The sequence below is a fragment of the Actinia tenebrosa genome, unplaced genomic scaffold (genome assembly GCF_029948245.1).
Source record: "Actinia tenebrosa isolate PJP-AT-01 unplaced genomic scaffold, QUT_ActTen_1.0 PGA_scaffold2__45_contigs__length_23673736, whole genome shotgun sequence".
In the NCBI taxonomy this organism is placed as follows: Eukaryota; Metazoa; Cnidaria; class Anthozoa; order Actiniaria; family Actiniidae; genus Actinia; species Actinia tenebrosa.
Genome location: NW_028292579.1, coordinates 11,757,363 through 11,783,587, shown reverse-complemented (window position 1 = coordinate 11,783,587; position 26,225 = coordinate 11,757,363). Strand labels below are relative to the sequence as shown.

At 39.8% G+C, this 26,225-nt stretch overlaps 2 protein-coding genes across 2 annotated transcripts; both read right to left on the bottom strand.

Moving 5' to 3' along the window:
* Nucleotides 1-490: 490 nt before the first annotated feature.
* On the bottom strand, nucleotides 491-2,145 carry LOC116293111 (vesicular inhibitory amino acid transporter-like). The gene has a single exon (XM_031700508.2). It carries the CDS (start codon nucleotides 2,100-2,102, stop codon nucleotides 753-755), a length of 1,350 nt encoding a protein of 449 aa, XP_031556368.1. The 5' UTR covers nucleotides 2,103-2,145; the 3' UTR covers nucleotides 491-752.
* Nucleotides 2,146-4,854: 2,709 nt separating this feature from the next.
* LOC116293114 (uncharacterized) lies at nucleotides 4,855-26,167 on the bottom strand. The gene is made up of 25 exons (XM_089033937.1): nucleotides 25,519-26,167; nucleotides 24,897-24,955; nucleotides 24,704-24,761; nucleotides 24,540-24,593; nucleotides 23,895-24,086; nucleotides 23,015-23,377; nucleotides 22,628-22,763; nucleotides 22,330-22,431; nucleotides 22,024-22,070; nucleotides 21,365-21,571; nucleotides 21,049-21,118; nucleotides 20,225-20,407; nucleotides 19,261-19,506; nucleotides 18,611-18,837; nucleotides 17,549-18,421; nucleotides 16,827-17,092; nucleotides 11,232-11,352; nucleotides 10,571-10,669; nucleotides 9,801-10,033; nucleotides 9,480-9,567; nucleotides 7,887-8,026; nucleotides 7,135-7,217; nucleotides 6,579-6,774; nucleotides 6,042-6,118; nucleotides 4,855-5,281 (listed from the first exon to the last, which is right to left on the bottom strand). The coding sequence occupies exons 1-25, from the start codon at nucleotides 25,915-25,917 to the stop codon at nucleotides 5,061-5,063; spliced, it is 4,740 nt and encodes a 1,579-aa protein (XP_088890063.1). The 5' UTR covers nucleotides 25,918-26,167; the 3' UTR covers nucleotides 4,855-5,060.
* Nucleotides 26,168-26,225: the final 58 nt, after the last annotated feature.

Sequence of the window (26,225 nt, the reverse complement as noted above, 5' to 3'; positions counted from 1 at the left end):
GCTATGTCCTACAAGCTCAACAAAGTATATAGAATATCTCAGAATTTTAAACTCTGAACACGGAAAATTGATTATAAATTGTTTCACTAGTTAACTGTCCTGCGAAAAGAAAAGAAAATTGCCTCGAATCCTCGTAGTACTCTTTAAAATAGATACTGTGTAGTTGTTTGTGGGAGAAGATCTTAATTCCACTGAGATAACTGCTGTAACGGTGATTGGTTCGCTGTTGTCTGAAGGGGAACCATGAATTAGGACTTCTTTATGGATATTGGAGGAAAATAATATTTTGATGGAACAACCTTTGTTCCAAGTTTGGTTTTATTGTGGACATAAGCCGCTACTGTTGATGATAGATCTATCTCTCGCCCGCCAAGTTATCACTCATTCACATGGAAGAGTTGCGTGTGAAAAAATACATTTTTCATATCTCTCTCAAAGTTTAGCATTTCTAGATCTTAGTTGAATTTCTATTCCTTTTTTGACCCTTTTCAAGATTTTGATTTTTTTGGTTTTATTGTTTATTGGACAAAAATTTTGGGGAATTTCGCATAGGAAATCCGCCGGCAAACCATCAGATATTTCGGGTTTTGTGTCATTACATTATTTTCCCACATTTCTGGCATTTCCTCGATATTTAATTCATAGGCACTCATAATATCTTGTGAATAGCTAAATTAAATACAGCATATCGTGTATTTCCCCACATTTTCCCCTGTATCAGCTTTCTTATAATTTTCGATTCTGATTTTGCCCTACAAGTCGTGTTTTTGGTAAACTGAAATAAGTGCTAACACTGAGAAGTGACAGCCAATGATGGCTCCAACGACACCGAATATCGCGACAAACGAATCAATAAAAAAGTCATACCATTCCATACGTGAATAACAGATCTTCATGTGAAATAAAGCCGGGAAAATGAACGCCAAGCACATCCCTGTAAAACTACCTACTAACGCCATGTACAATCCGAAATGGGGGATTAAAACTCCTACGAGAAGTGTGAAAGAAATGACACAAAGTCTTGCTACGAGGGCTTGGATGTAAGACAGTTTGTCCTTGCCTTTGGCATCGCTCGGGTTGTCCATTTGTCCACAAGGGAAGGAAATATTTTCAAGAATATCAAACACCGTGTAGACGGGAATAGTGTAGGACGTCACTGCTAGGAACAGGACAAGTAAGTTAACAGTGATATGAAGAACTCCTTCGGGAAGGTTGTTAGTAATGACTTGATCTGTGTCATGTGTGAATGTCAGGTACCCAGTGAAACCGAAGAAGACTTTGACGAAGGTTACAGCGATATACGTCACGTCCATCACACTGTTAAACCTACTTGGATGTTGCATACTTCCCTCTATGGCAGGCATGTAGGGTTGAGAGGAGTAGCTTACGACGACAATCCCCACAGCGGCGCCCAACTTCTTGAGCGCGAATGGCGGCATCGACGCAACGTCCCATCGTTGATGATGCCAAAACCCGTAGAAGAATACAATCAGATAGATAACTTCCCCAATAATTACAGTAATAAAGCTCACCCAAGATACATCGGCTAGCGATTTTAGAAGGACATTAGGAAGCAAGGCAATAGCTGCTATTGCCGTCCAATCGCTTTGAGAAAGGCTCGTGAACGGGAATGTGGACTCCAAGATTGAACCACACAGAATCAACAACAATGTACAGTAAGACACTTGTTCAAACATCTGAGCAGCGTTGACCAAATGATGACCATACTTAGGAGCAAAAGCCTCTCCAATCTCAACGTAACTGCTTCGAACTCGAAACTTTTCTCCTTGTTCTGTGTACTCGTAAAGACAATCCACTAGTCTCTTGTTCGTGAAATTTGAAATAACGGCCACAGCTATGATGCTGAATATCGCAGCGTAGCCTCCATTTTTGATAACATACGGCATAGCAAGGATGGCAACTCCTTGATTTGCATTGAAAATATTCCAAAATGTGTGCAGGTAGGAAGTCTTCGTATAATCTTCCTCTGCTTCCCCAAACGCGAGCACTTCTTCATTTTCTTCGCTGTTGTCTTCACTATTTATTAAATTATACGCCGTAAATATTTTTCGTTTGAGGAGTAACCGAAGCTCTATACTCATCTTCGCAATTCGAGGGAATCTGTGCTGGGGATTTTCTTCCGCGTTTGTGAGCCGTGGCTCGTCATTTTTAAACTCAGCTGAAAGATTAGCGCTCATTTCGTCACAAACCCACAAAGCTGATTTCAAGACTGATTGAGAAGTCGAGATGATCTTTCTAAACCAAGCGATAAGACTCGAATCAGAGCTGTTGAAGATGTTGAATGAACTACTAGGTAAGCTCGACCTACTTAACAAACCCTTCACGAGAAAATAGCTGAACGTTTTTTTTTTCTCTCATTAAGTCCTAATTTTAAGAGAATTATATAAATGAATTAAAAAGTCTACGATAAATAGAAATTAGTAAATCTTTTATTTTCGTGGGAACAGGTGTTCGTTTGCATTGAAGTTTGCAGATTTGTGTTCAGAGAAACTACACTTATCAGCGAATGAGTAAAGATTGAATGAGTTATTTATGGGTTTCTGCTTAAGTTTAAATCCATTAAACTGCTGTGCATTTGTGTTGAAGTGCCAATGGTTTCATCAAAAAGCTTTGAAGACCTTCAAATGACTTACATTGAGTGTTATTAACTTGTTCAGTAATTCACAACTAGCGTTTATTCGTAATTGCATGCTTGAGGACCTTGAGAAAGTCGTAAAAATATTCGGGAAAAAAAAAAGATTTTACGACATTGGGTTCTACAAAATTCCGGAGCATTTTTTCAGCATAAAATAGCACAAAAAGGCAAATAATTCCCTTCCTTTTTAACCTCTTTGTCTAAAGAATTCCTAGACACATCTAAATATATAATTTAATTACATAAAATCATTACTTTAAAGGATGAATGTAATTCAATTTTGTTTTATTTTCAAAGTTACAAAATTTTTACGACTTAAAACACTCGAAAAACATTTATTCCCAGAAAAGAAATACGTTGTTTATATTCAATTTGATTTTTTTCTAACTTAGGTATATATATATAAAAAAAAACAAAACAATAAGAGATAACTAGCTAAAAACTAGTGTGAGCTGCGTCGGTGTTTCTAATGAAACAGTAAAGATAAAAAGGTAAATTATACACCGTGAATAGATGAAAAAACTCACTGACGTTTCGGACGCTAGTCCTTCGTCGGAGTAAAAGAGAAAGAGGTGGTAGAAAGGAGTGTTTATATGACAGAATAAGACAAATCATATAAACACTCCTTTCTACCACCTCTTTCTCTTTTACTCCGACGAAGGACTAGCGTTTGAAACGTCAATAAGTTTTTTCATCTTTTCACGGTGTATAATTTACCTTTTTATCATTACTGTAAAAAAACAATAGATATCTAAAAGACAAAGGGGGATTTTTTAAATAAAGCTTAGTACTAGAATATTTCCAAAGAGGTTGATTTTAGAGATGGACCAGACTTTTGACCAGAAATAGTCTTCACAAAGAATAATAACAATAATATCAATATTTTAGGAAATCATTTATACCAACATGAATAAAAGCTTTACTTATCCTCAAAAGAGTAGAATTTAGAGGTATCTGGTAAACCAATCTTAATTCTATTCTACGGGGGTGTCTTTTGTGCTTGTCGATAATAATATATATATATATCTTCGGACCCAGCGGGCGATCGAATTGGGTAAATGAGGTTTTGGAATCTACTTTTTACGAGGCAATAATATATATATGTGAGAAATTATCGCGAATTTATGACCTTAGAGATGAATTATTGAAGAAGTTCACTTTTGAGTTCCGGAATGAATGTTTAGATTAGATAATATGAACCTAGAAAACACTCCGCTAACGGTAAATATTTACAACTTTAAAAAAAAAGAAGGAAAAAATATGAAAAAGAGAAAAAAATAAGGTGTGTTAAATCATGATTTTTGGTGTCAGACACTTTTAGTAAAGATATTGCGTGTTTAGTTTATCAAAGTGGTTAGTTAAAAATTTCTAGGTTTGAAGGGGGGGGGGGGGGGCTCTTTTTGCTTGATTCAAAAATAATACTCTAGGGAGGAGAGGGAAGGTTGTATAATCTCGTTATCAGAGTCGAGTGCGGCTTTTTTTGGCTTGTGATTGAGCGCCGTTCCTATAGGTAGATACTCCATGTTTGGTACTGTTACTTTCAGCTGGCGTGGTCATTTTCAGGACACAGTAGTGCAGTTTTCGTATGACTGTGAAAAGTTCACGGCACGAACACGGTCGTGACACAGCATGGGATACGCCAGACCAATCACATTGCACGAGAATTTACTCTCCATCCAATCAAATACCCGAAACACGGCATAAACACGGCGCGGACACAGTCACACCAAGATCACGACACTTTTAGACCAATCATATTGCGCGTGAAAAAAAATCAGCCAATTAAAGTTCTAGAAACCATGGTCACGGCACGTCACGCTTACGGCACTGAGCTTTTCACAGTCATACGAAAACTGCACTATGTGTAGCACACGCTATAGAAAAAAGCGCGTGAAATATGAATGATATTGCTTCTCGCTGCTGATCAAGAAGTACGCGGGCTCTGGGTAGGTTGTTGCCAAGAGAGTTTGCTGGGAGGGTCTGAAAACCATATTCTGTTTGACGACTTAAAAATGCTTTTCCACGCCCGCTATTTTGCAGCATATTTCGGATTATGCGCATAAGTTATAACTGAAAAAATACTGGCCTCGCTTTTTCACTTGTTTTTTTAAGAAAAGTTTCTGCAGGTAAACTAGACAAATCAGTTTATCAAGTAAGTTAAAACTTCATTTGTATTCATAAAACTTCATCAAAATAACTTTGCTTTGCTTACAAATAATTCTTATAATTGAAGCGCATTTGTTTTTGCGCATTATTTATCCTTTGTAAAAAATCCATATCTGTTGTCATTGCTGATAATCGCATGCTTACATTTTTATTGTTTGGGCTTCCTGTGTTACGGGCGTCAACACAGGGATCCCAATCATTCCCTACTGGGAATTCTATTTCTAAATTACTATACAAGTTAGCTAAAATTATCGTCGTAGATTGTTACAACAGACTGAGAAGGAATAAAGTATTTCTGTGAAGATCTCAAGGTGAGTAGTTTGGCATGCTTAGTCGGTTCGTACAGGTAAGTATCCGCCTCGTCTGGGAACGGGTTGATGGTCTGTGTGTTAAGGTGAAGGGCTACGTTTGTTAGAGGAATCTCCTTCTTGTGCTTGTAGATCGAGGGAAGTGGAAATGCTACAAGGGAGAAAATTGGTTTGTCAGTATTGAGATGATGGAAGTCACTATCATTGCCAACATCCGACCACCATTATATCACCGTCATCATCATGTATCACTATCATCATCATCATCGTCATCAATATCTTGCATCACAATCATTATCACCATCATCATCATATCACCATCATAATCAACATCATGTATCGCCATCATCGTATCATCATCAACATATCACCATCATCATACATTATCATTATATCACCATCATCATCATCTTGCATCACAATCATAATATAACCATTATCATGCATCAACATCATATCACCATCATCATGCATTATCATCATATCACCATCATCATCTTGCATCACAATCATAATATACCATTATCATGCATCAACATCATATCACCATCATCATGCATTATCATCATATCACCATCATCATCATCATCTTGCATCACAATCATATTATAACCATTATCCTGCATCTTCGTTATATCGCCATCATCATCATATCACCATCATAATCAACATCATGTATCGCCATCATCGTATCACCATCATTATCAACATCAGTATCACCATCATCGTGCATCATCATTATATCACCATCATGCATTACCACCATATCATCACCATCGTCGTCGTCACCACCATCACCTTTATTACTATCACAGAACTATTGAGGGCCGTACGGCCTATCATCCTAGATTACCAAAGCACCAGTATGGTTTTAAAAGGCTTTATCATCACGATTGATTACTGTACGTTACCTAAAGACAGGGACGTCTCTCGTTCAGGATGACAGTGACTACAGTGTGTCTCACCAAGTCGAGCCAGACTTCGCTTACTGTCAATCAAACAGAGTAAGGAACTTAGATCTTCAAAACAAATGATACTAAAACGCAGACAGAAATAGAGAAGAACAGCTCTGCTTACGCCACCCAGAGATTGGTTATATTGTTTTGACACATCCTCATGTTTTTCTCATAAACCTCTCTGAACCCCACCCATACGCCCCTTACCAAAAGAATTACGAGCGCCATCTCCCCTCATCCCAAACCCCGCTCCCACCCCGCTACATTCACCACCATTCAACCGAGGATGTAAGGATCAAATTTGACCAATACCTTGAAACTACCTTGAAGCCTCGAGTGAATGCTTTGTGTATGATCAGTAAACCCATGTATAAAAAATGGTTAATTGATTAAATTTTGATCGATAGAAGCCAAAAAACTTAACATGGCTTGCCGACTTGGTTGCGTAAAAAAGGGACACAAACCCAATATATTCCAACTGTTTCTCGTTACCTGTGTATTTTTGGTAGAACAAGTACTGTGTTGCGCGAGTTGTCTTTCGCTTGTGGTGGGGGGGTTTTAGCTCGTGAGCGCAGTCTAGCTCTCTCTAGTTCCTCCTCCAATCGTATTTCACAGAAATAATTCACCGCTTCTACAGGAGTAGCGCTGTCCGCTGCCATGCTGCCCAACGACTCGATGTCAAATTTGACTGTAAAAAAAACCGTAGAGAAGAATGGTATTAAGCTGATGTTACACGGGACGATTCAAACGACGATTTTTTGCGATACGACTCGTCCAATTTTGAAAACATGTTAAACGAATCAGCTTTTCGCACAACATTCGAATCCAAAAATCGTCGTACGTGGCATGTTACACACATCATTTTTTTGCGCAACGACGCATCGCGAAAAAATCGTCGTGGTGAATCATCCTGTGTAACATCAGCTTAAGGCTCAGATTAAACGTCGAATTCCACACCTGCCGAATCTATAACAAATGAATTGTTTTTACGTGGTGTGATGTCATTGGATATCTTGACTGGCGTATGTCATAGTGCCACGTGACTTACCTTGGGATCTGCTGGCTTCAGGTTTATCATCCTTCTTCAGAATACCTTTGATAGACGAAGGTGTCTTGGGCTCCTTTGTACCCCTGTTATCACAATATAAAGCAAAAATTTAGCTATCTTATGTGCCGTAGTTCAAAGGAAGTAGAGAACCATTCTAGTCGTGTCTGCCCACAGGGAGCCCCGTTCATAGTCCTTTTTATGTGTCTTTTCATGTGCAACCGCAAGGAATGGTAAAGTTTGGGAATGACACGTGGTCTGAAGTGGAAAACCATTACGCCGGGCCAAAGGTTAAAAAGATCTATCATCAACAAAAAGCGCACGAAAAATGTTACCATTTTTTTAGTGTGCCTAGTTCTTTTTTTTATTCACTCGTATTTTTTAGCACACTATCTTGGCTTCAACTACGAAAATCAGTAAAAACATATTTTAGTACAAAAAAAAAACCAACAAAAAAACAAAAAAACAAAAACAAAAAAAAAAAAAAGAAAAAACAAAAACAAAAAATTGAAAGAAAAACAGTTTCAAGCGCGCGTTGGCTCCTTGCGCGAGAGATTCGGAATTTATTGACGTAATTTGTTGGTATGTCCTCTTATTTACCACAGCTTTCGACAAATCAAAAAGCGAGAAAATTTACATTTGTGATAGAATCGTTCATTTCCTTGATGCTATTTTCCTCTTTGACTTTTATCGAAATTGGGCTCCCTGTGGCATATCTAGTATCATACTATTTCTAGTAGAGTATTGCTACATACTTGACGACATTCCCAGCCTGTGCTCGTCCTATCTTGCCCGCCAGTGACCTGATGTGCTGCTTGAACTGAGTCAACCACTTGTCCAGCCAAGTGATACACACCTCACGAATACGAGCCTTGCGTCTCTGGTCCACGAACCCCTGAAACACCAAGAAAGGGGCGGTCAATCATGTGCAAAGTTGAACCTTACACTATTGATGGGTTGCAAGCATTCCCAAGAGAGTTAAAAGACAAAAACATGGCGGCCATTGTGGTACCGTTAACAATGGACGCTAATGAGAAATCTTTTGTTAAATGACACCAACATCTCAGCATCGTTAGAGCATGGCTCTCAGATGAAAAACTGATTAGCTATATCATAGCCAGTTTTCTACGAATCTTCCCCAAACTTGGCAAGTTAATGTCTTTTGTGAAAAGAAGGAACCTTAGAGCCTTGGTTACCATGGAAACTAAGTCACGTGACCACAAGGCCGCCATCTTGGATTTTTAAGCAAGCCGTTTGTAAACGTACCGAAACATCTTTAAAAGTCATGAAAATGCAGATTACTATTCATATTTACAATGCCTATATGGATCTAATTGGATATCTTGGAAATTATTTAAGTTTACTTTTTAGAATATTTTCTATTTTTTCCAAAAAATTAAAAATATTCTAAGAATTAAACTTAATATAATTTCCAAGATATCCAATTAGATCCATATAGGTATTGCAAATATCAAAAGGAATATGGATTTTCAGGACTTTTGAAGTAGTTTCAGTACGATTACAAACGATTTTTTAAAAAATCCAAGATGGCGGCCTTGTGGTCACGTGACCTGGTTTCCATGGCAACAGATATGCGGTAATTGCTTGCCTTGATGAATTACTACTACGAGCCAAATTTGGGGAAGATTCATAGTAAACTGTCAAAGATACGAATAAATAACTGATTTTCCATCACTTCCTCAAAAGAGCCATGCCTTAATGGTGCTGAGATGGCCGCGATGACGTAACGTGCAAACGAAGAATATGCAGTTAAAGATTTAAAAGTTTATTTCCGGTTTTTATCAGGAATATTAGTTAACTAGACGCATATCTGCGTGAACTCGGGCTTCATAGCAGAAAAACGAAAGAATTCTTCGTGAACACTGTCATCCTTCTGACGAAACCTTACAAAATTCCGCCATTGCTCGACCATGTGCTTATGTGGCGCATACTACGCACGCGCGTAGAACTTGCGCATGCGCTTTGAACGCAACTGCGATTTGTGACACAACGCAAATAAAGCCCAATTTATACCTCGGGCATTTCTTTGAAAGCCCGAGTTAATAACTTTGTTTATAGAGGATAACACTTGACAGTAATTGAACTGATAAACTTGTGGTCCTCCTTCAACGCACTAGTTGATTAGGGATGGGATCACCATTAGCGTGGTCGTCCGAGCCACGTGAAGGTCTTACCATTTGCAGATGAAGCGCTATCTGGGTTCGTACTCATACGATAAATATAATTCAATAGTGCCGTTCTAACCTCCGCTTGACCGGTTTTGTTAAGATCAATGTGTTACATTGATGGAGAAGTCAAATACTCTATAGACATTATCGTCTACCCACCTCTGTCTCAAAGCTGTCCAGTTCTTTAGGGAAGTAGCCTCCAGGGTCACGAATACCGATAGAAACAAAGAGATCTTGGACGAATTTCCTATAAGACAAAGGAAAAAATGAGCAAAAAAGAAAACAAGGGAAAGGAAGCAGGGGAGAGTAGAGTAAAGGAAAAGAAAGAAAGAAAGGCAAAGGATAGCAAAGCAAAGCAAAGGAAAAGAAATGAGGCAGGGGAGAGGCGAATGGACAAAAGAGAGGCGAGAAAAGGAGGGGAAAAAAAAAAGACGGTATTGAAGAGAAGAAGAAAAGAGAGAGAGATCATGATGGTCTCACCTTATTTCCTCATCACCATCGATATACTGTGCCATCAACTCCACCATAAACGACTTATTGAATATCCTCATATCCTGTAGCAGCTGCAGATCAACACGTATGAACTGCTTGGCAACAGACGAGCCGTGCGCAGTTGGAGGAAATGGCACATTGAGCTCAGCAATCAGTGATCGACTAACCAACTCTGAACAGTCTTTCTCGAAGGGTTCTTGGCGATTTAGAAGCAAAATAGCCTAATGAGAGATCCAAACATATAAATGAGTATATAAGACATCGGTATGTCTCCATGGAAAGCTAGATTTTTATGCTTAGCAGATAATGCGCATGGGTTTTTGATACACATACAAGGCTCAGGTCAAACGTCAAACTTCACATGAGCAGTACGCATTGAAAACAATGGATAACAAGGCAGTCTTCTTTTATGTCATTAGGTTCGGCTCATTTGAAGTTCGACGTTCGCATTCGGTCTAAGAGATCAAAATAATCTTGTGCTGATTCCCCATCTTCCTATATTGCCGCTCCCATGGTACTAACAGCGTATCTACAGCACTCACGCAGAGCGCGTATAGAATCGTCGATTAAAGGGTTTCGTGGATTTTCAACAAATACTAAATCACTTCCTGGGTATGACCACGGTCACGGTACGGGCTCACGACGTTCATTAACCAATCAAAGATTATCGAGATTATCGTTCATCCAATCAAAATATCCGAAAAAGGCGCAATCTTTACAACAGCAAGAAACTAGTGTGCATGTAATGTTGTACTTACAGCAAGGATCTGTGTCTTCAGTTCGTAGTCAGTACACTCCTGTAGAACCCGTAGAAGGATCTGCACGAAACTACCGACCGACCATGGCTTAGGGAACGTCTAGAATATATAAACACTGGTAAACTTCTGGATCTGTTTTTGTTTCTTTTTGTTTCCGTCTTTTTTTTTTTTTTTTTTTTTGTTGCTGTACTGTACTGTTACTGTACTGTACTGAGAGGCGTATTTAGTCCAGAACTTTTCATTGGTTATCACTGCCTACTTCCCTTCACAAACCATTCCTTCTTGCCCCAAACACAGACTCGTAAAAAAATACGAGGGAACTTAACATTTGCAAAATCTTCGACGGCGATGTAAACCGGAAGTGTAAATAACTTCACTTTGGGATTTCGCGCCTTCAAGGTCTGTCTTCCCTGTGGATGAGTTGACTTTACTGACAATGTCTTGAATGAAATCGCCAATGAACAGTACCACAAAAAGAAATTATTTACACTTCCGGTTGAAGTCCCGTCATAGATTTTGCGAAACTGAAGTCCCTAACCTTCTAACGATATGGTGATCACAGGTACCCTGGGAACTGCTGAGATACGCCCTTAAGTTGTAAGGAAACGTTTTTTAAATGAACATAGCATAATGTTTGTAACTAGAAGAGTGATCTACTTACATCTGGTTGAGCGTCAGGAAAGAACTTATCAAACCACAAGGTCCCTTTGAATTGTGCGATGAATTCTGGTAGTGGAGTAGGAGGTGGTGGTGGAGGGGTTGGTTCTCTGGGTGGTGTTGGACTGTGGTAAGAGGTAGTAATTCATTATTAAGGACATTATAATACACTCTACAAAATTACTCGATTCTGATTGGACAAGAGGAGTACAGTTAACTCCCAAATTGTACTCTGTAGAGTCCCAATTAAGTGCTTAAGTGCTCAATTTTTTTGAGTGTATTATAAACAAAAAATCGCACAATCTTCTCGTACAATTTGGAATTTATAGATACTCGTGATGTTTTGAAAGTTCTCAAATTGAACTCGCCCAAAGGTTCGTCCAATTTTGAAAACTTTCAAAACTTCACTCGTACCTATAAATTCCGAATTGTACTCGAGATCGTGTGATTTCCTATACTAATATTACCATGATAAACGGTTATACTTGTCATTGAGGCATATTTTTTTCTAGTAATTTAATTAGGTTAGGCATGTTTTTTAATGTTATTTCTTTCTTAGAGCAAGTATTTTTTATAGAACTTTATAGTGCTTTAACTTTTATCACGTTATTGATTGATGAACGAAAATAAGGACCAAGAGAGATTCTGAAAATGATTTTCAACCACATATGATGAGAATAAATGACGAGAAAATGAAAATGGAAAGGTGAAGTAGAAAGAGTGGAGCTACGAAGGACCAGTAAAGCAAATATGCCTCCCGTAACAAACCAGGAGAACAGAGGAAATGGCTAAATATATTCAAGGAATAAGAGACAAATGAATAGAGTAAGATAATAAGAAGCATAAGTACCTGAGTAGAGAGATTTGAGTATCTCGTCTGTGATAGCCCACAGACTGGTGTCTTATCCTGACTAGTCTTCTATTCTGCCTTGACCTTTCTAGTACATACACACTACTGGGTGGTGAGTGATCCTGGTCGTTAGATAAATAAAAATCATTCATCTCCCTGGAAAAGGGTGATTGACAGTCATTGATCCCCTTAGAGAAAGGTGATTGACAGTCAGTGATCTCCTTGGAGACAGGTGATTGACAGTCAGTGATCTCCTTAGAGAAAGGTGATTGACAGTCAGTGATCTCCTTAGAGAAAGGTGATTGACAGTCAGTGATCCCCTTAGAGAAAGGTGATTGACAGTCAGTGATCTCCTTGGAGACAGGTGATTGACAGTCAGTGATCTCCTTGGAGACAGGTGATTGACAGTCAATGATCTCCATGGAGACAGGCGATTGACAGTCAGTGATTTCCTTGGAGACAGGTGATTGACAGTCAGTGATCTCCTTGAAGACAGGCGATTGATAGTCAGTGATCTCCTTGGAGACAGGTGATTGATAGTCAGTGATCTCCTTAGAGACAGGTGATTGACAGTCAGTGATCTCCATGGAGACAGGTGATTGACAGTCAGTGATCTCCTTGGAGACAGGTGATTGACAGTCAGTGATCTCCTTGGAGACAGGTGATTGACAGTCAGTGATCTCCATGGAGACAGGTGATTGACAGTCAGTGATCTCCTTGGAGACAGGTGATTGACAGTCAGTGATCTCCTTGGAGACAGGTGATTGACAGTCAGTGATCTCCATGGAGACAGGTGATTGACAGTCAGTGATCTCCATGGAGAAAGGTGATTGACAGTCAGTGATCTCCTTGAAGACAGGCGATTGATAGTCAGTGATCTCCTTGGAGACAGGTGATTGACAGTCAGTGATCTCCTTGGAGACAGGTGATTGATAGTCAGTGATCTCCATGGAGAAAGGTGATTGACAGTCAGTGATTTCCTTGGAAACAGGTGATTGACAGTCAGTGATCTCCTTAAAGAAAGGTGATTGACAGTCAGTGATCTCCATGGAGACAGGCGATTGACAGTCAGTGATCTCCTTGGAAACAGGTGATTGACAGTCAGTAATCTCCTTGGAAACAGGTAAAGTAGAGAGACTGGGAGAAGGAGAAGTGCATGTCGAAGGGGGTATAGTGTCCTGAGTAGCACCAGCCATCACTGATGATACTTTTGGTGGTGTCCTCTGATCCAGAGGTTCCTTATGCTCAACATACTGAAGACTAACATCACTGTTATCACTAATGATAGCCATCGCTGATGATGCTGTTGGTGGTGTGCTCTGATCCAGAGGTTCCTTATACTCAACATACTGAAGACTAACATCACTGTTATCACTAATGATAGCTGATGATGCTGTTGGTGGTGTGCTCTGATCCAGAGGTTCCTTATGCTCAACATACTAAAGACTAAAACCACTGTTATCACTAATGATAGCCATCGCTGATGATGCTGTTGGTGGTGTGCTCTGATCCAGAGGTTCCTTATACTCAACATACTGAAGACTAACATCACTGTTATCACTAATGATAGCCATCACTGATGATGCTGTTGGTGGTGTGCTCTGATCCAGAGGTTCCTTATGCTCAACATACTAAAGACTAAAACCACTGTTATCACTAATGATAGCTGATGATGCTGTTGGTGGTGTCCTCTGATCCAGAGGTTCCTTATGCTCAACATACTGAAGACTAACATCACTGTTATCACTAATGATAGCTGATGATGCTGTTGGTGGTGTCCTCTGATCCAGAGGTTCCTTATGCTCAACATACTAAAGACTAAAACCACTGTTATCACTAATGATAGCTGATGATGCTGTTGGTGGTGTGCTCTGATCCAGAGGTTCCTTATGCTCAACATACTGAAGACTAACATCACTGTTATCACTAATGATAGCTGATGATGCTGTTGGTGGTGTCCTCTGATCCAGAGGTTCCTTATGCTCAACATACTGAAGACTAACATCACTGTTATCACTAATGATAGCTGATGATGCTGTTGGTGGTGTGCTCTGATCCAGAGGTTCCTTATACTCAACATACTGAAGACTAACATCACTGTTATCAATAATGATAGCAATAACTGATGATGCTGTTGGTGGTGTGCTCTTATCAAGGGACTCAAGGACAAGAAAGTCTTGTGAACCAACGTTTACTTCTGAGCCGTCTTCAGGGTCACTAGGCAGCGTTAGTGTCAGGGCTGGGGTCATAATTGCTCTATCCGATTTTGGCCCTTCTTGATGCATTTCTCTTGATGTCGCTGTATAAACAGAGTTGTTTAAGGTAGAATATTTAAAAACATTATCTTGTTCGGCCTTCACGATTCCCTGGGATATATCATCTTGTGTCAATAGTGTTGACTCGGCCATGCTGTCTTGTGTTTGATCTGTACCTTCATATTCACCAACCTCATTAGCCTTCATAGGGCTCTGTCCATTATTTAATTCAAGTCTTTCTAAACAACTCTCCTCATATTTTATCTTAAGTCCAGCTTTTTCAACAGGACTTTGTGGCATGTCACGTGATTCGTCTTCAAAATTGGTCACGTGGGTAAAGCCCGCATCAAAGTCAAGAATGCTTAAACTATCGGCTCTAGAAGTGGAAGGTGAGCTTTCAGAAAAGGCGAGTGAATCCTTCGACAAGTAGCTAGAAAAAAGTCCATGTTGATCATCTTTATTAACGACTTCCAACAGGTCATTTTGACTTCCCTGTACTGTTGTCCACGCATGCGTACCTCTCCACTTCCTAGTTGCCATTGCAATGATATCCTCCTGTTCCTTCTCTATTTTACTGGCGATTATTTCTGCATACCGTCTGTAGTCTTTTCTCTTATTGATGTCAGTCAGTTCCTCGGAGACTTCACTCTTGTAACTCAAACCAGGAGGCAACGGTGTTGTGTCGTTAGTGGTGGTGTTGGGGACCACGTTGCATTGTGGTGTTGAAGCTCGAGATCTTGATAGACGTGCATGGTTGCCGTTACTGTTGTCGTCGTCGTTGTTGTTGTTAGTGGTGGTGGTGGTGTTGGTGAATGTGGTAGTGGTGGTGCTATTTCTATTAGGCTGTCTTGTCCATACTCGGGATATGGATCGACTTTTAATGCCTGTTGGTCGTGGTAGCTTCGATGGACGAGCACTGTTGCTACTATTTTTGTTGTCGTTGTTGTTTTTGCTGCTGTTGTTGTTGCTGCTGTTATTGTTGTTGCTGCTGCTGTTGTTGATGCTGCTGCTGTTGGTGCTGCTCCTGCTCCTGCTGTTGCTGGTGTCGGTGGAACTAAGTAATTCAGACTGTGGCATCGGTCCTGTGATTCTAGATGAAGTCTTGAAGCCTGTCGGCCGTGCTGGCTTCGAGAGATTTCCATTATAATTGTTGCTATTGTCGCTGTTGATGTTGACGTTCTTGCTACCACTGTCGTTGCTGTTGCTACTGTTTTCGTTTGTGCTTTTGTCGATACCGTTGTCGCTGTTGCTGATGTTGTTGTGGTCGTCGTTGTGTTTTCTGCTGCTGTTCTTTCTATTATTGTTATCGCTAGTAGGGGAAGTTATCATAGAGTGTTCTGATGCTGGTCCTTCGGATCGAGGTTTATTGACATCACTTCGATAAGGCCTTGGTTTTCGTCTCTCATCACGAAAAGTTAAGACAAGGCCAGTGAAAGTGAAATGAACATCCAAACAAGAAGAAACGAGAAGAAAAGAGTTCATTTTGAAAAAGAGAAAAAACAGAACAGTTAGTTGAAGGATACAGTTAAACAGAAGGTAAGAAGAAGACCCTATAGACGACATTTAAGTGTGAACTTTTTACCAACTGAATAGCAAGATTAAATATAGACAGTGTGGGCCTGTCACTGAAGGCTGGTAATGAAATTCATATGACATACATTCAGCTGACTGATACAAGGCAATAGAGTACTCTTTGGTTGATAACACATGACGGGCAGTGTTTGCCTGTCAATGTAGGCATTAGTGAGATTCATGAGATTCATTCACATGACGGGCAGTGTTTGCCTGTCAATGTAGGCATTAGTGAGATTCATAAGATTCATTCACATGACGGGCAGTGTTTGCTTGTCAATGTAGGCATTAGTGAGATTCATGAGATTCATTCACGTGACGGACAGTGTTTGCTTGTCAATGTAGGCATTAGTGAGATTCATGAGATTCATTCACATGACGGGCAGTGTTTGCTTGTCAATGTAGACTCCCTTTCGTTTATGAAATTAATTCCACGCATTTGTCTTCACAAAAATTGCTGAACTTTTTTTTAACTTTTGGTATTTTTTATGTAATTTCTCTCGATGATTTCAATGTTTTTAAAAAACCAATTAATCTTTTTTATATACATTATTGAAGTTTTTATATCATTCGTAATTACCCATTTATTTTTGATAAAGTTGACGTGGTTTTAATCATTTTATCTTCTATTTTTATGTCCAGCGGTTTAGGGTTACTTTTTTCACGTGTATGCGCACTAGTAGTATGCGCGTACCGAGATAAGTGATTCTAAAAATGGAATCAAAGATCCTAAAAATAGCATCAAATTTTCTCTTGGTAGGGTACACTAACAAAGACAGCAAAACTACACTTAACAAAGGTTCAGTTGAAGCTAACTATTCTCATGTCTCCCCTGCCCTCCCCTCCCGGGAGCAAAAATATCAAATTCACGCAAAAAAAGGGACTGCGCTTTGCTGCTTTACAGTTACAATATTCTACTTACGGGGGTGGTGTTGGAGGTTTTGGTCTTGTTATCAGTTTCTCGATCTTCCTGACTGGTTTTATTTCTCTCTTGGGAGAAGGCTTGGGTGACGGAGGTGGCGTGGGTTCTTTGGGGGGTGGTGTTGGGGGTGGTGTCGGAGATTTCAAGTTTATTTCCGGTTCCGGTTCAGGTAATGGGATATCTCGTAACGCACGGTTTAGCTGTTCTTCGAAACGATTGGGCGTTTTCTTTTTGGGTGGTGATGGCTCTGGAGACGGCTCGCGTTTCTGGAATTAGAAGGGGGGAAAATACAGAACAAAAAGTCAACAATTTTCGGTAGAGTTAAGGCGTAGCTTGCAATCATTCATTCTTTCCTTCTTCCCTTCATTCTTACTGACTTTTCTTTCTACCTTTCCAAATTCCTCCCTTTTTTTCTTTTCCTTCTTTTTTCTTTCTTTTTCTTTCTCACTCTTTGTAGATTCAATTCCAATGCATGCAATTTTAATTAAGCTGAATTAATTGTTTATAGAATGAAAAAAATCGGAGTGAAAAGGAAATATTTTTCATCTTTTACCCTCATCTTTTGTTTCTAACCAATCTCTTTTCCATTTTATCTTGTTTACATCCCTAATAATCAAATTTACTTTCTTCCCCGTCTTCGCGTGATCCGTGTCATCTGTATCATTCCAGATATCTTGAATATATTAACCACTGCTAGATAACGCTAGATCACACCCACTAACCTTTTTTCTCTTTTCTATCTCAGCCAGCTGTTCAGCTGTCAATGTTGGAGGCTTCCATTCTTTTCGTTCCTTTGGTGTTTCAACTTTAAGGTCCTTGAACAGAGACACGACCACCGAGTTGGGTATAAACCCATCCGGCGCGATAACGAAAGTCTCTCGGCCATCGTCGGAAATCGTTCGGGAAACCAATCGCGTTGCGCGCTGAGCGACCATATGCCGACACATCGTCGAAGAAGGATATCGTTCAGTCTTCGGTACATCGATAATATATTGCTCATTAGTTTGCGAAGGACCTATCAAAGGAGGCTCGATAGCCATGCTCCTATAGTCTTTGCTCTTCAATGAAACCATGGATTTACTTCTTGGACTCATTTCCGGTCTGTCCAGGGATTCTACTTCCGGTCGATCTATTCCTTCAACTTCCGTTTCGTCTGCTAGGTTGCCTTGACGACTGACGGCAAATTCACGTGCTTTTTCTCCTTCTGTTTCCTCGGATTCCTCCTCGGGTTCTTGAGAAGGAGGCCGCACTTGTGGTTGGAATTCCGGCATTGATAATGACATGATATCTTTCTTAAAACTTGGTCGTTCTTTCTTTGATCGTTTTGAGTTCATTTTTATGGCGAAGAACCCTACGGGCTGCCTGTCAGGTGCGTAGGTATCCGGGTCTTCGTACTGTTTTGAATCTTCACGATAGAATTCATCTTCGTCTGGGATTTCGATTCCCGGGCGTTTGTAGAAGATAGCCAGGTAACGGTTGAAGCCATCTCGGTTCACTAACTCACTGTTGGGGCGGGGTTTACGCTTTTGGAATTCGTACACTCCGTCACGAAGTTTCTTGAGCTCGTTCTCACGTTCTTGGATCTTGGCAAAAGCCTGTGGTTAATAACAACAAGTTAACATGCAATAACTTGGTTACACTGTATAAATAACGCGGAAAAAACTGAAAGGAGTAGATGGGAGAGATTTGTATGGCTGAACGAGTTAAGTGGATGAGAGCAGTGTGGATAAAAGGGAAAAGACCAAAGGAGAACGAGTCTAAAAAAATATTCCTATTTCAATAACCTTGCTCCTGCGTTCTTCTTCCTGTGCCTTCTCATCCATCTCTTCCGGCGACAATAAATCAGCAAATCGTTCAAACTTGAACACAGAAGACTTGGCTTGTGTCAGTCGGTGTAGGTCGTTTGGAGTCATGTTGGTCTTGACCTCAGGGTCTATTGGAATAGGATTCTCGGCCACTGGTCTCTGGAACTCCATGGCAACCATGCGGTAGATATAGGAACGTGGCATGTCTGGGGAAGGAAAAAATCAACAGATATGTAGATACGATCAGTATATTTGATCTAGCACTACCTGATGTGACGTCAACACTTGATGTTCGCGCCATTACACGAAGCGATTTTCTCCATGCTGCAGCTTGTCTCATGCTTGTCTCTGCAGTTGCATGGAGAATTGCAGAATGTAACCTACAGCGCAATTTGAAAAAATGTTGCGAGACATTTTGCAGCAATCGTTGCAAAAAGTAGAATTCGTTTTTTACTTTTGACATCGATTGCGTCTCCGTTGTACGGCTGTAAACCCTCCGCTGTTGCGAGTCAAGTTTCAGACAAAATAGCTCCGTGCAATCGCGCCTTTAATGAATGTCCCCCCCCCCCCCCCATATCTTACATCCTACAAATACTATAAGATAAGCCATTGACAGGCTATTTACTTACATGTAGCGTACTCGATCTTGTGCAGATGGTTACCAATCCCAACAAGAAGGTCACCCTTCTGACTGCTAAAACACAGACAGCTTGGCAGGGCATTGAGGGTGATGACTCTCACAAGGTGATTGGATTCGTCCCATATACGGATGGACCCATCCAGACTGCACGAGGCAAATAGTCTCATCTTGGTACAGCTGGCAACGCTTGTGATATCATCGGTATGGTCGTTATCGCTATTATGGTCGAAGCGCTCTGTTAAAACACAAATTAATAGTTATCAAGATACTACTGATGGTTTTCACAGCCGCCATGTTGGATGAATTTAACAAAATATTCGTCATTAGTCTCTTTTTTTATATCATCCAACATGGCCGCCGTGTCTTTTATTTCATTCTCTTGGGAATGATTGAAAACCAGCAATATTTAACTGCAGTAGTCACTGCTTTCAGTGGAAGCCAAGGATACGCACTCAACCCCTTTCTCTATCAGTGCTCCGTTGTATGGGTGTGCCAAAGCTATACGAGGAGTAGAGGAGAATATACTATCAAGATGCCAGGGCAAACTTAAAGAAGTTTGAATATTCGTGCAAAACCTAGCTGAACAGTGTCCCTAAAGAGAAGCTCAGGCAGGGAACTGATCTTGCTATTTGTCTCACTAAGGCGTGCTGATCACAAGTTAATCTGCCTGACAAAATACACCATATGGAAAACATTACGTCCAAAGTATCATAGAGTCCATTATTTATTTCTGTTTTTTTCCCAACCGTGTCCATCTGTCCAATTTTATCTGTGAGTTAGCCGTGCCCTGACCTAGATGTCGTTTCAGGGTCGACAACATGTTTCTGTCCCGTCCTAAGTTCATGAATGACAAATAATAATAATAATCACAATAGTAATAATAATAATAATTATTATTATTAAGTTCACGGATAACAAATGCGCACACAAACAACCAGATGAGTTTGTTGTACCTTTTTGAGTAGTTTTAAACACCACCACGTTGTACGATGCAGTAGCGGGCTCATGCAGTGCGACAAGGAGCCTGTGATGTGCAACAGCCAGGTGTCTGGGTGTCTCCTGACAGTACAGAGACATCAGTGGTGCAAGGGCTTCTTCGGCAAATGGAAACAGTCGCCAGATCTTGATTGAATTATCTGGAAGAAATTGGCAACTCTGTAGGACTGATGTCTATTTATACACAGAGATTTTTACATTAACATGTATACTTCTACTGCTGCTCGTACCCCTACCCCTAACTCTAGTCCTATCTACACCTCTGCCCTACCCCTAACTCTAGTCCTACCTACACCTCTACTCTACCCCTAACTCTAGTCCTACCCTCACCTCTGCCCTACCCCTAACTCTAGTCCTACCTACACCTCTACCCTACCCCTAACTCTAGTCCTACCTACACCTCTACCCTACCTCTAACTCTAGTCCTACCTACGCCTCTACCCTACCCCTAACTCTAGTCCTACCTACGCCTCTACCCTACCTCTAACTCTAGTCCTACCTACGCCTCTACCCTACCCCTAACTCTAGTCCTACCTACACCTCTACCCTACCCCTAACTCTAGTCCTACCTACGCCTCTACCCTACCTCTAACTCTAGTCCTACCTACGCCTCTACCCTACAGCTAACTCTAGTCCTACCTACACCTCTACCCTACCTCTAACTCTAGTCCTACCTACACCTCTACCCTACCCCTAACTCTAGTCCTACCTACACCTCTACATTCAACTACATTTTCTTGCTTTTATCGTCTCTACATAGATATACTAGGCTATATATTACCATAACCAGCAGAGATGACTTGATCAACGGCAGGGTTTGCTATCATTGTAACGATCTCTTCACGATGTGCCTGTAACACAATATGACAAAATGTCAGTCAAGAACAGGAAGGGGAACAAAGGGGTGGATGAGGTGTAATGTATGCACCATCAGCTTCATGAGGGACAAACTGTGCTGAAGGGAGGGGGGGTCAAAAGTGCTGACATGTCATTTTTGAACTCCAAAATATTTGTTGTGGAAGGGCCAGGGTAAACTAGTCCCACATCTCACTATTTCTTAGTGAGATATAGAGCACAAAGTAGAACTTGGGGCTGACCTCAATTTGAAATGAAATATGGCCTGGTTTCTTCCTGTTTTGCCAGTCATAGACGACAATAGTACCATCCACACAGCCTCCCAATAATAGAGTTCTGTCATAACTGCTTGATTTAGGTTTGGTGTCAAACTCGCTGTCCAGGGAGTGTTGATTTGCCTTCAGTGCTGTTGTGACCAGATCACCCCACTGGTCACTATCTAACTTGTCCTGCAATCAGACAATTATTGATCACGACTATGAATCTTTAATTCCTATGATAATATATTGTATGGAAATGAAAGCACAAGATCAGATATTTTCTTTTTTCGTGTATTTACATCAGGATCTGCAGTGCAAATCAATTCTTCCTCTTTTACTCCCACGAAGGTCTAACATCCAAAACGTCTGTATAGTTAAAAACTTTCTTACACAGTGTTTCAGTTTCCTTCTTTTCACTTGTTGTATTCAACACACCAATGCAGTCCCAACTAGTAACCACTAGTCATTCTTATACACTTGTTGTATTCAACACACCAATGCAGTCCCAACTAGTAACCACTAGTCATTCTTATTCACTTGTTGTATTTAACACAACAATGCAGTCCCAACTAGTAACCGCTAGTCATACGCCTCTGATGTATTAGGTAATATATAATGTCCAAATAATTAAGCATACTTACCTCGACAACATACTCATACAGGCATAAGCACACACAGGTACTAGGGACTAAATAGCAAGGGAACAGCATTAGGATGACTGTAAGTATATAGTTGATGGATGGACGGATGGATGGATGGATGGAGGGATGGATTGATGAATGGATGGATGGATGGAGGGAGGGAGGGAGGGAGGGAGGGAGGGAGGGAGGGAGGGAGGGATGGACAGACAGACGGACGGATGAACATAATGATAGACCAAATTATGGATAGATAGAGTGATATAAGAGTTAGATGATAAGACGAACGTATGAATGAACCTCTCTCACCTTGAGTACTTTCCTTATCCCATTCTTCTAATATTTTACATGGATTAGTTTTGGTAGAGGCCTTGATGATTGTCCCATTTGAAAGAAGTGTAAAAAGAAGATCTGAAAAATGAATTTCTTGCTCAGTAAAGCCATACTTCATTAGAAGTAAAAAGACTCAAAATTAGAGTCTACAAAGGCCTAAATCTAATCTAACCAAAAGCCAAATTTTTTCGTCCTGCTATAGAAACCTCTATACATAATTTACTCGTACTTCAAGTCATGAGTTTGAAAAATAAAATCAATAAAAACAACTTACTCTCAGCTGCAGCGCAAACAACATCAGTGATGGTGTTCATCCCAGGCACAAGCAAAGATGTTACACATGCTCCTGAACCAGGAGATATGAGACGCACAGTAGCATCGCTGCAGGTGCACACCATGCGTACTGGGTACTATTAAAAATAAATGAAAGAAAAAATTGATGCTAACATGATGACTGGTACTAAGCATTGGATTGATCAATATGAGACTAGTCAATGTGAATGGCATAAGCTGTATTAGGCCTATTGATGATTAACATGCTAAATGATAAATAATTGTACCCAACTAAGTATACTCTCTGATGGTGTGTCTTATCATCAATATATCATAGCATAGAGGCCATAAAAGCATAATATCAAGACGGCCATTTCATGATATTTACCTGTGGATGTGTAGTTGGTTTCATGGACTTCACCTTACTCCCAACAGTCGTATAAACACTATGAACATGGCTTATCTTCCACAAGTCAAGACTTTTACAGGTAAAAGAATAAAGATCATCCTTGCTGACAATTGTCCCCAGACCCAATACAGGGCTGTCTGTCTGTATTCTGTCCACCTCATCTGCTGTATCAAGACTCCAGACCCTTATGGTGTTGTCGCTTGATCCTGACATAATATAGGGACCAAATGGGTAGACGGCTAAGGTGTTGACGGACTTCAGGTGGCCAATGAATATCATCTGGATGTTGCCTTTATTGTTCCAGAGTTTGATGGACCCATCTCTAGCAGCGGTTACAAGATACTAAAAACATACAATAATATTTTAATAATATTTCAATATTATTGTTAAAAAACATTCAAACTTTAGCCATATGTGATGGTTCCAGGAATCAAATCTGAGACACTAATATCTGAGACCCCAATAATTAACATTATAACATAGGCACAATATAACACGTGCTCTGATTGGTTAATTAGCATGCAAGAGCGTGGATCCAAAAATTGATGGTGCACACTGAAGTCAGTTGAGTAGCACACTCTAAGTAATGAAGATTTTTTTAGAAAAAATAATTGAGCATTGGTCTGAGACCCCAATAATTAACAATATTCAGTATTTATACTAGGCAACTAAGTCTGAGCTTAGCTAGAAAGGGGATCTGGGCGAGCACCCTGAGACCACTCCATAAATCAGTCACTAGCCATCCCTCCTTAACCCCCCCCCCCCCCCCCCCCTGCCTCTATGTTCCCTGCCACTCTTTCTGTTGTTATTTTCTGATGTTATATATAAATATCTTGCATTATTTTAGATCGTATTGTACCTTAAGAGGATTGAAGAACAACAGTGCAGTGATCTCTCTGGAGTGTAGATCCTTGTAATGTGCTAGACACTTTCCTTCAAGCAATGAATGTACAATAACATTGGTGTCATATGCAGCAAAACATTTTTGAGTCCTGCTCTGGGTCTCCTCCAAGCAGATTTGAGTTACTTTACTATCTTTTAGCAAACCATCCTAAAAAAATTCATTTTATTAGCACATATTAAATCTGTACTGTAAATATTTACCAGTAAATAGTGATTTTCATGTAGCATGCTGGCTGGTTTAATGATTGATGGAAGTTAAATCAATGGATTGATGGGTGGATGAATAGATGGATGGATAAAGGAATGAATGGATGAATGAATAAAAGGGAAATCGAAGGATGGAAGGAAGGAAAGAAAGAAGAAAGGAAGGAAGGAAAAAGGAAGGGATAGAGGGAGGGAGGGAGGAAGGAGGGAGGAAGGAGGGATGGATGGATAGATAGATACATGCATGCATGAATGGCTAAATGAGAGGGTGAATGCAAATATTCAGTGAGTGGCTGAGTGAGAGACAGTGAGTGAATGAGCACAGTCATAACCATTGTAATCATCATGACTATTGTAATAATAAGGGCCAGTTTCTTTTTATGTTCATAATACTTACAGTAATAGCTTTTCTTTGCAGTAGATATTTGGCTCCATATCTAAAGCTCCAGCACTAATGAGTATAATAATAAATAAAATTTAAAAATTATTGATAAAAATCAATTGTAAAAATTTACAAAGTTTTAATTCCCTCTAACATGTAATCAAGAGAGACAAACCTACCGTTATATGCCCTGTTCCTCCAGTGATAATCTCATTGGTTGCCTCATTAAAAATCCCACTGAAATGGAAAGTGATTATATTAAATATCAATATTAATCGACAGTATACTTTCATCCCCTTTGGTAAAAATATGTGAGATACAGTGGTACCATCAATGAGCCTAAGCTTTATATGATAACCAAAAAATCCTTACCAAAAAATTCTGCTTAATGTTGAAGTTGTGCTAAGAAGTTTAAAACTCTCTGACATGAGCTGTGGGGAAAAAAACAATAGAGTTGAGTGTCTCATAATAACATCATCAAGATCTGATTGGCTAAGATGGTTTCAGCATTATCATGTGGAGCAGGAGGTGAGAAGAATGTGGTATCCTCTAATCATTTATTTATTTATTCACTTCATAGGTGTGATAAATGGCCAATGCAAATAATTTATTTATTTTGAAAACCTTCAAATTTTTGTTTTGTTTTTTGATATTTTGAATGCAAGCTAGTGCTGTACAATAGGACATAGGGTGGCCTTCGAGGAGAATAATTGCACTAATGTTTAGACTCTCTTACATGTAAAATCCCAATACCCATCCCACAATTAACCCATTCAAAAATTATTAGTAAAGGCCAAACACTGAAAAACCAAACTCCCATTAAATTTTAAACAAAAAATTGCACCATGACAGCTACAGTAGCTAGTCTATATGATATATTTCAGTAAAGAAAATAATAATAGTCAAAGGCATATCATGTGGTCTGTAACAAGAAAACCATGTCTGACCATGGTTGAACTTATGACCAGTAAATATACCATAGTAGAGCACTTACTTGTATATTTCCATCTTGTCCCCATCCCACATATTGTCTAGTCTTGGTAGCATACACTAATCCACAAAGTGGTACATTCAAGTACTTATTTACATGTTTCTGAATTCCAGATTGTAAATATGTAGTAATACGTCCTTCAGGGCTGATACCAGCGTACTGAGAATTCGAAGTGTTGTAAACTACAACTTCAAAACCATAATCAGAGGTAATCTTAGAGACCTTGTGTACTCCATGTCCAACTGTACGAGAAGCTTTCTTGTCAACTTTAGCCGGATCTTCTCCAGTTCCCTTCACAACGGAATCACGAATAAGCTTCCAGTGTGAGCTAACTTTCCCTATATTCTCTTCATTAGGAGGCTTAGTTCTTTTTTCAATCATTTCCATTAGTTTGCTAGCCATCGTGAAAGATTTTCAGAAGAATTCCACTATATATATGAACGTAAATATTGAGTACACCAAGCACTGAACTTTCAGTAACTTCTCAAACTTTTGAAATTCTCAAAGAATATTCCCATATTTTTAGCTTGTGATGATACCTAAGGCTCTATAGTTGCTATGCGGATAGATCCTAGACTATATCATCTTGCGTGTAGACACAATTATGGAATAATTCTTCTAAAAGTACAAATAATAAAGACAATGTTCTGTAGTCTCAACATGGCGCCCATTGGCGTTGTTATGGTAACTTCAACAAACTGATAAACCGT

Coding starts and splice junctions, on each gene's coding strand:
- LOC116293111 (XM_031700508.2), bottom strand. CDS start 2,102: ATGAGTATAGAGCTTCGGTTACTCCTCAAACGAAAAATATTTACGGCG.
- LOC116293114 (XM_089033937.1), bottom strand. CDS start 25,917: ATGGCTAGCAAACTAATGGAAATGATTGAAAAAAGAACTAAGCCTCCT. Junction 24,594..24,703: donor GAGGAACAGGGCATATAACG/GTAGGTTTGTCT, acceptor TATACTCATTAG/TGCTGGAGCTTTAGATATGG. Junction 6,775..7,134: donor TGAAGCCAGCAGATCCCAAG/GTAAGTCACGTG, acceptor TTTTTTTTACAG/TCAAATTTGACATCGAGTCG.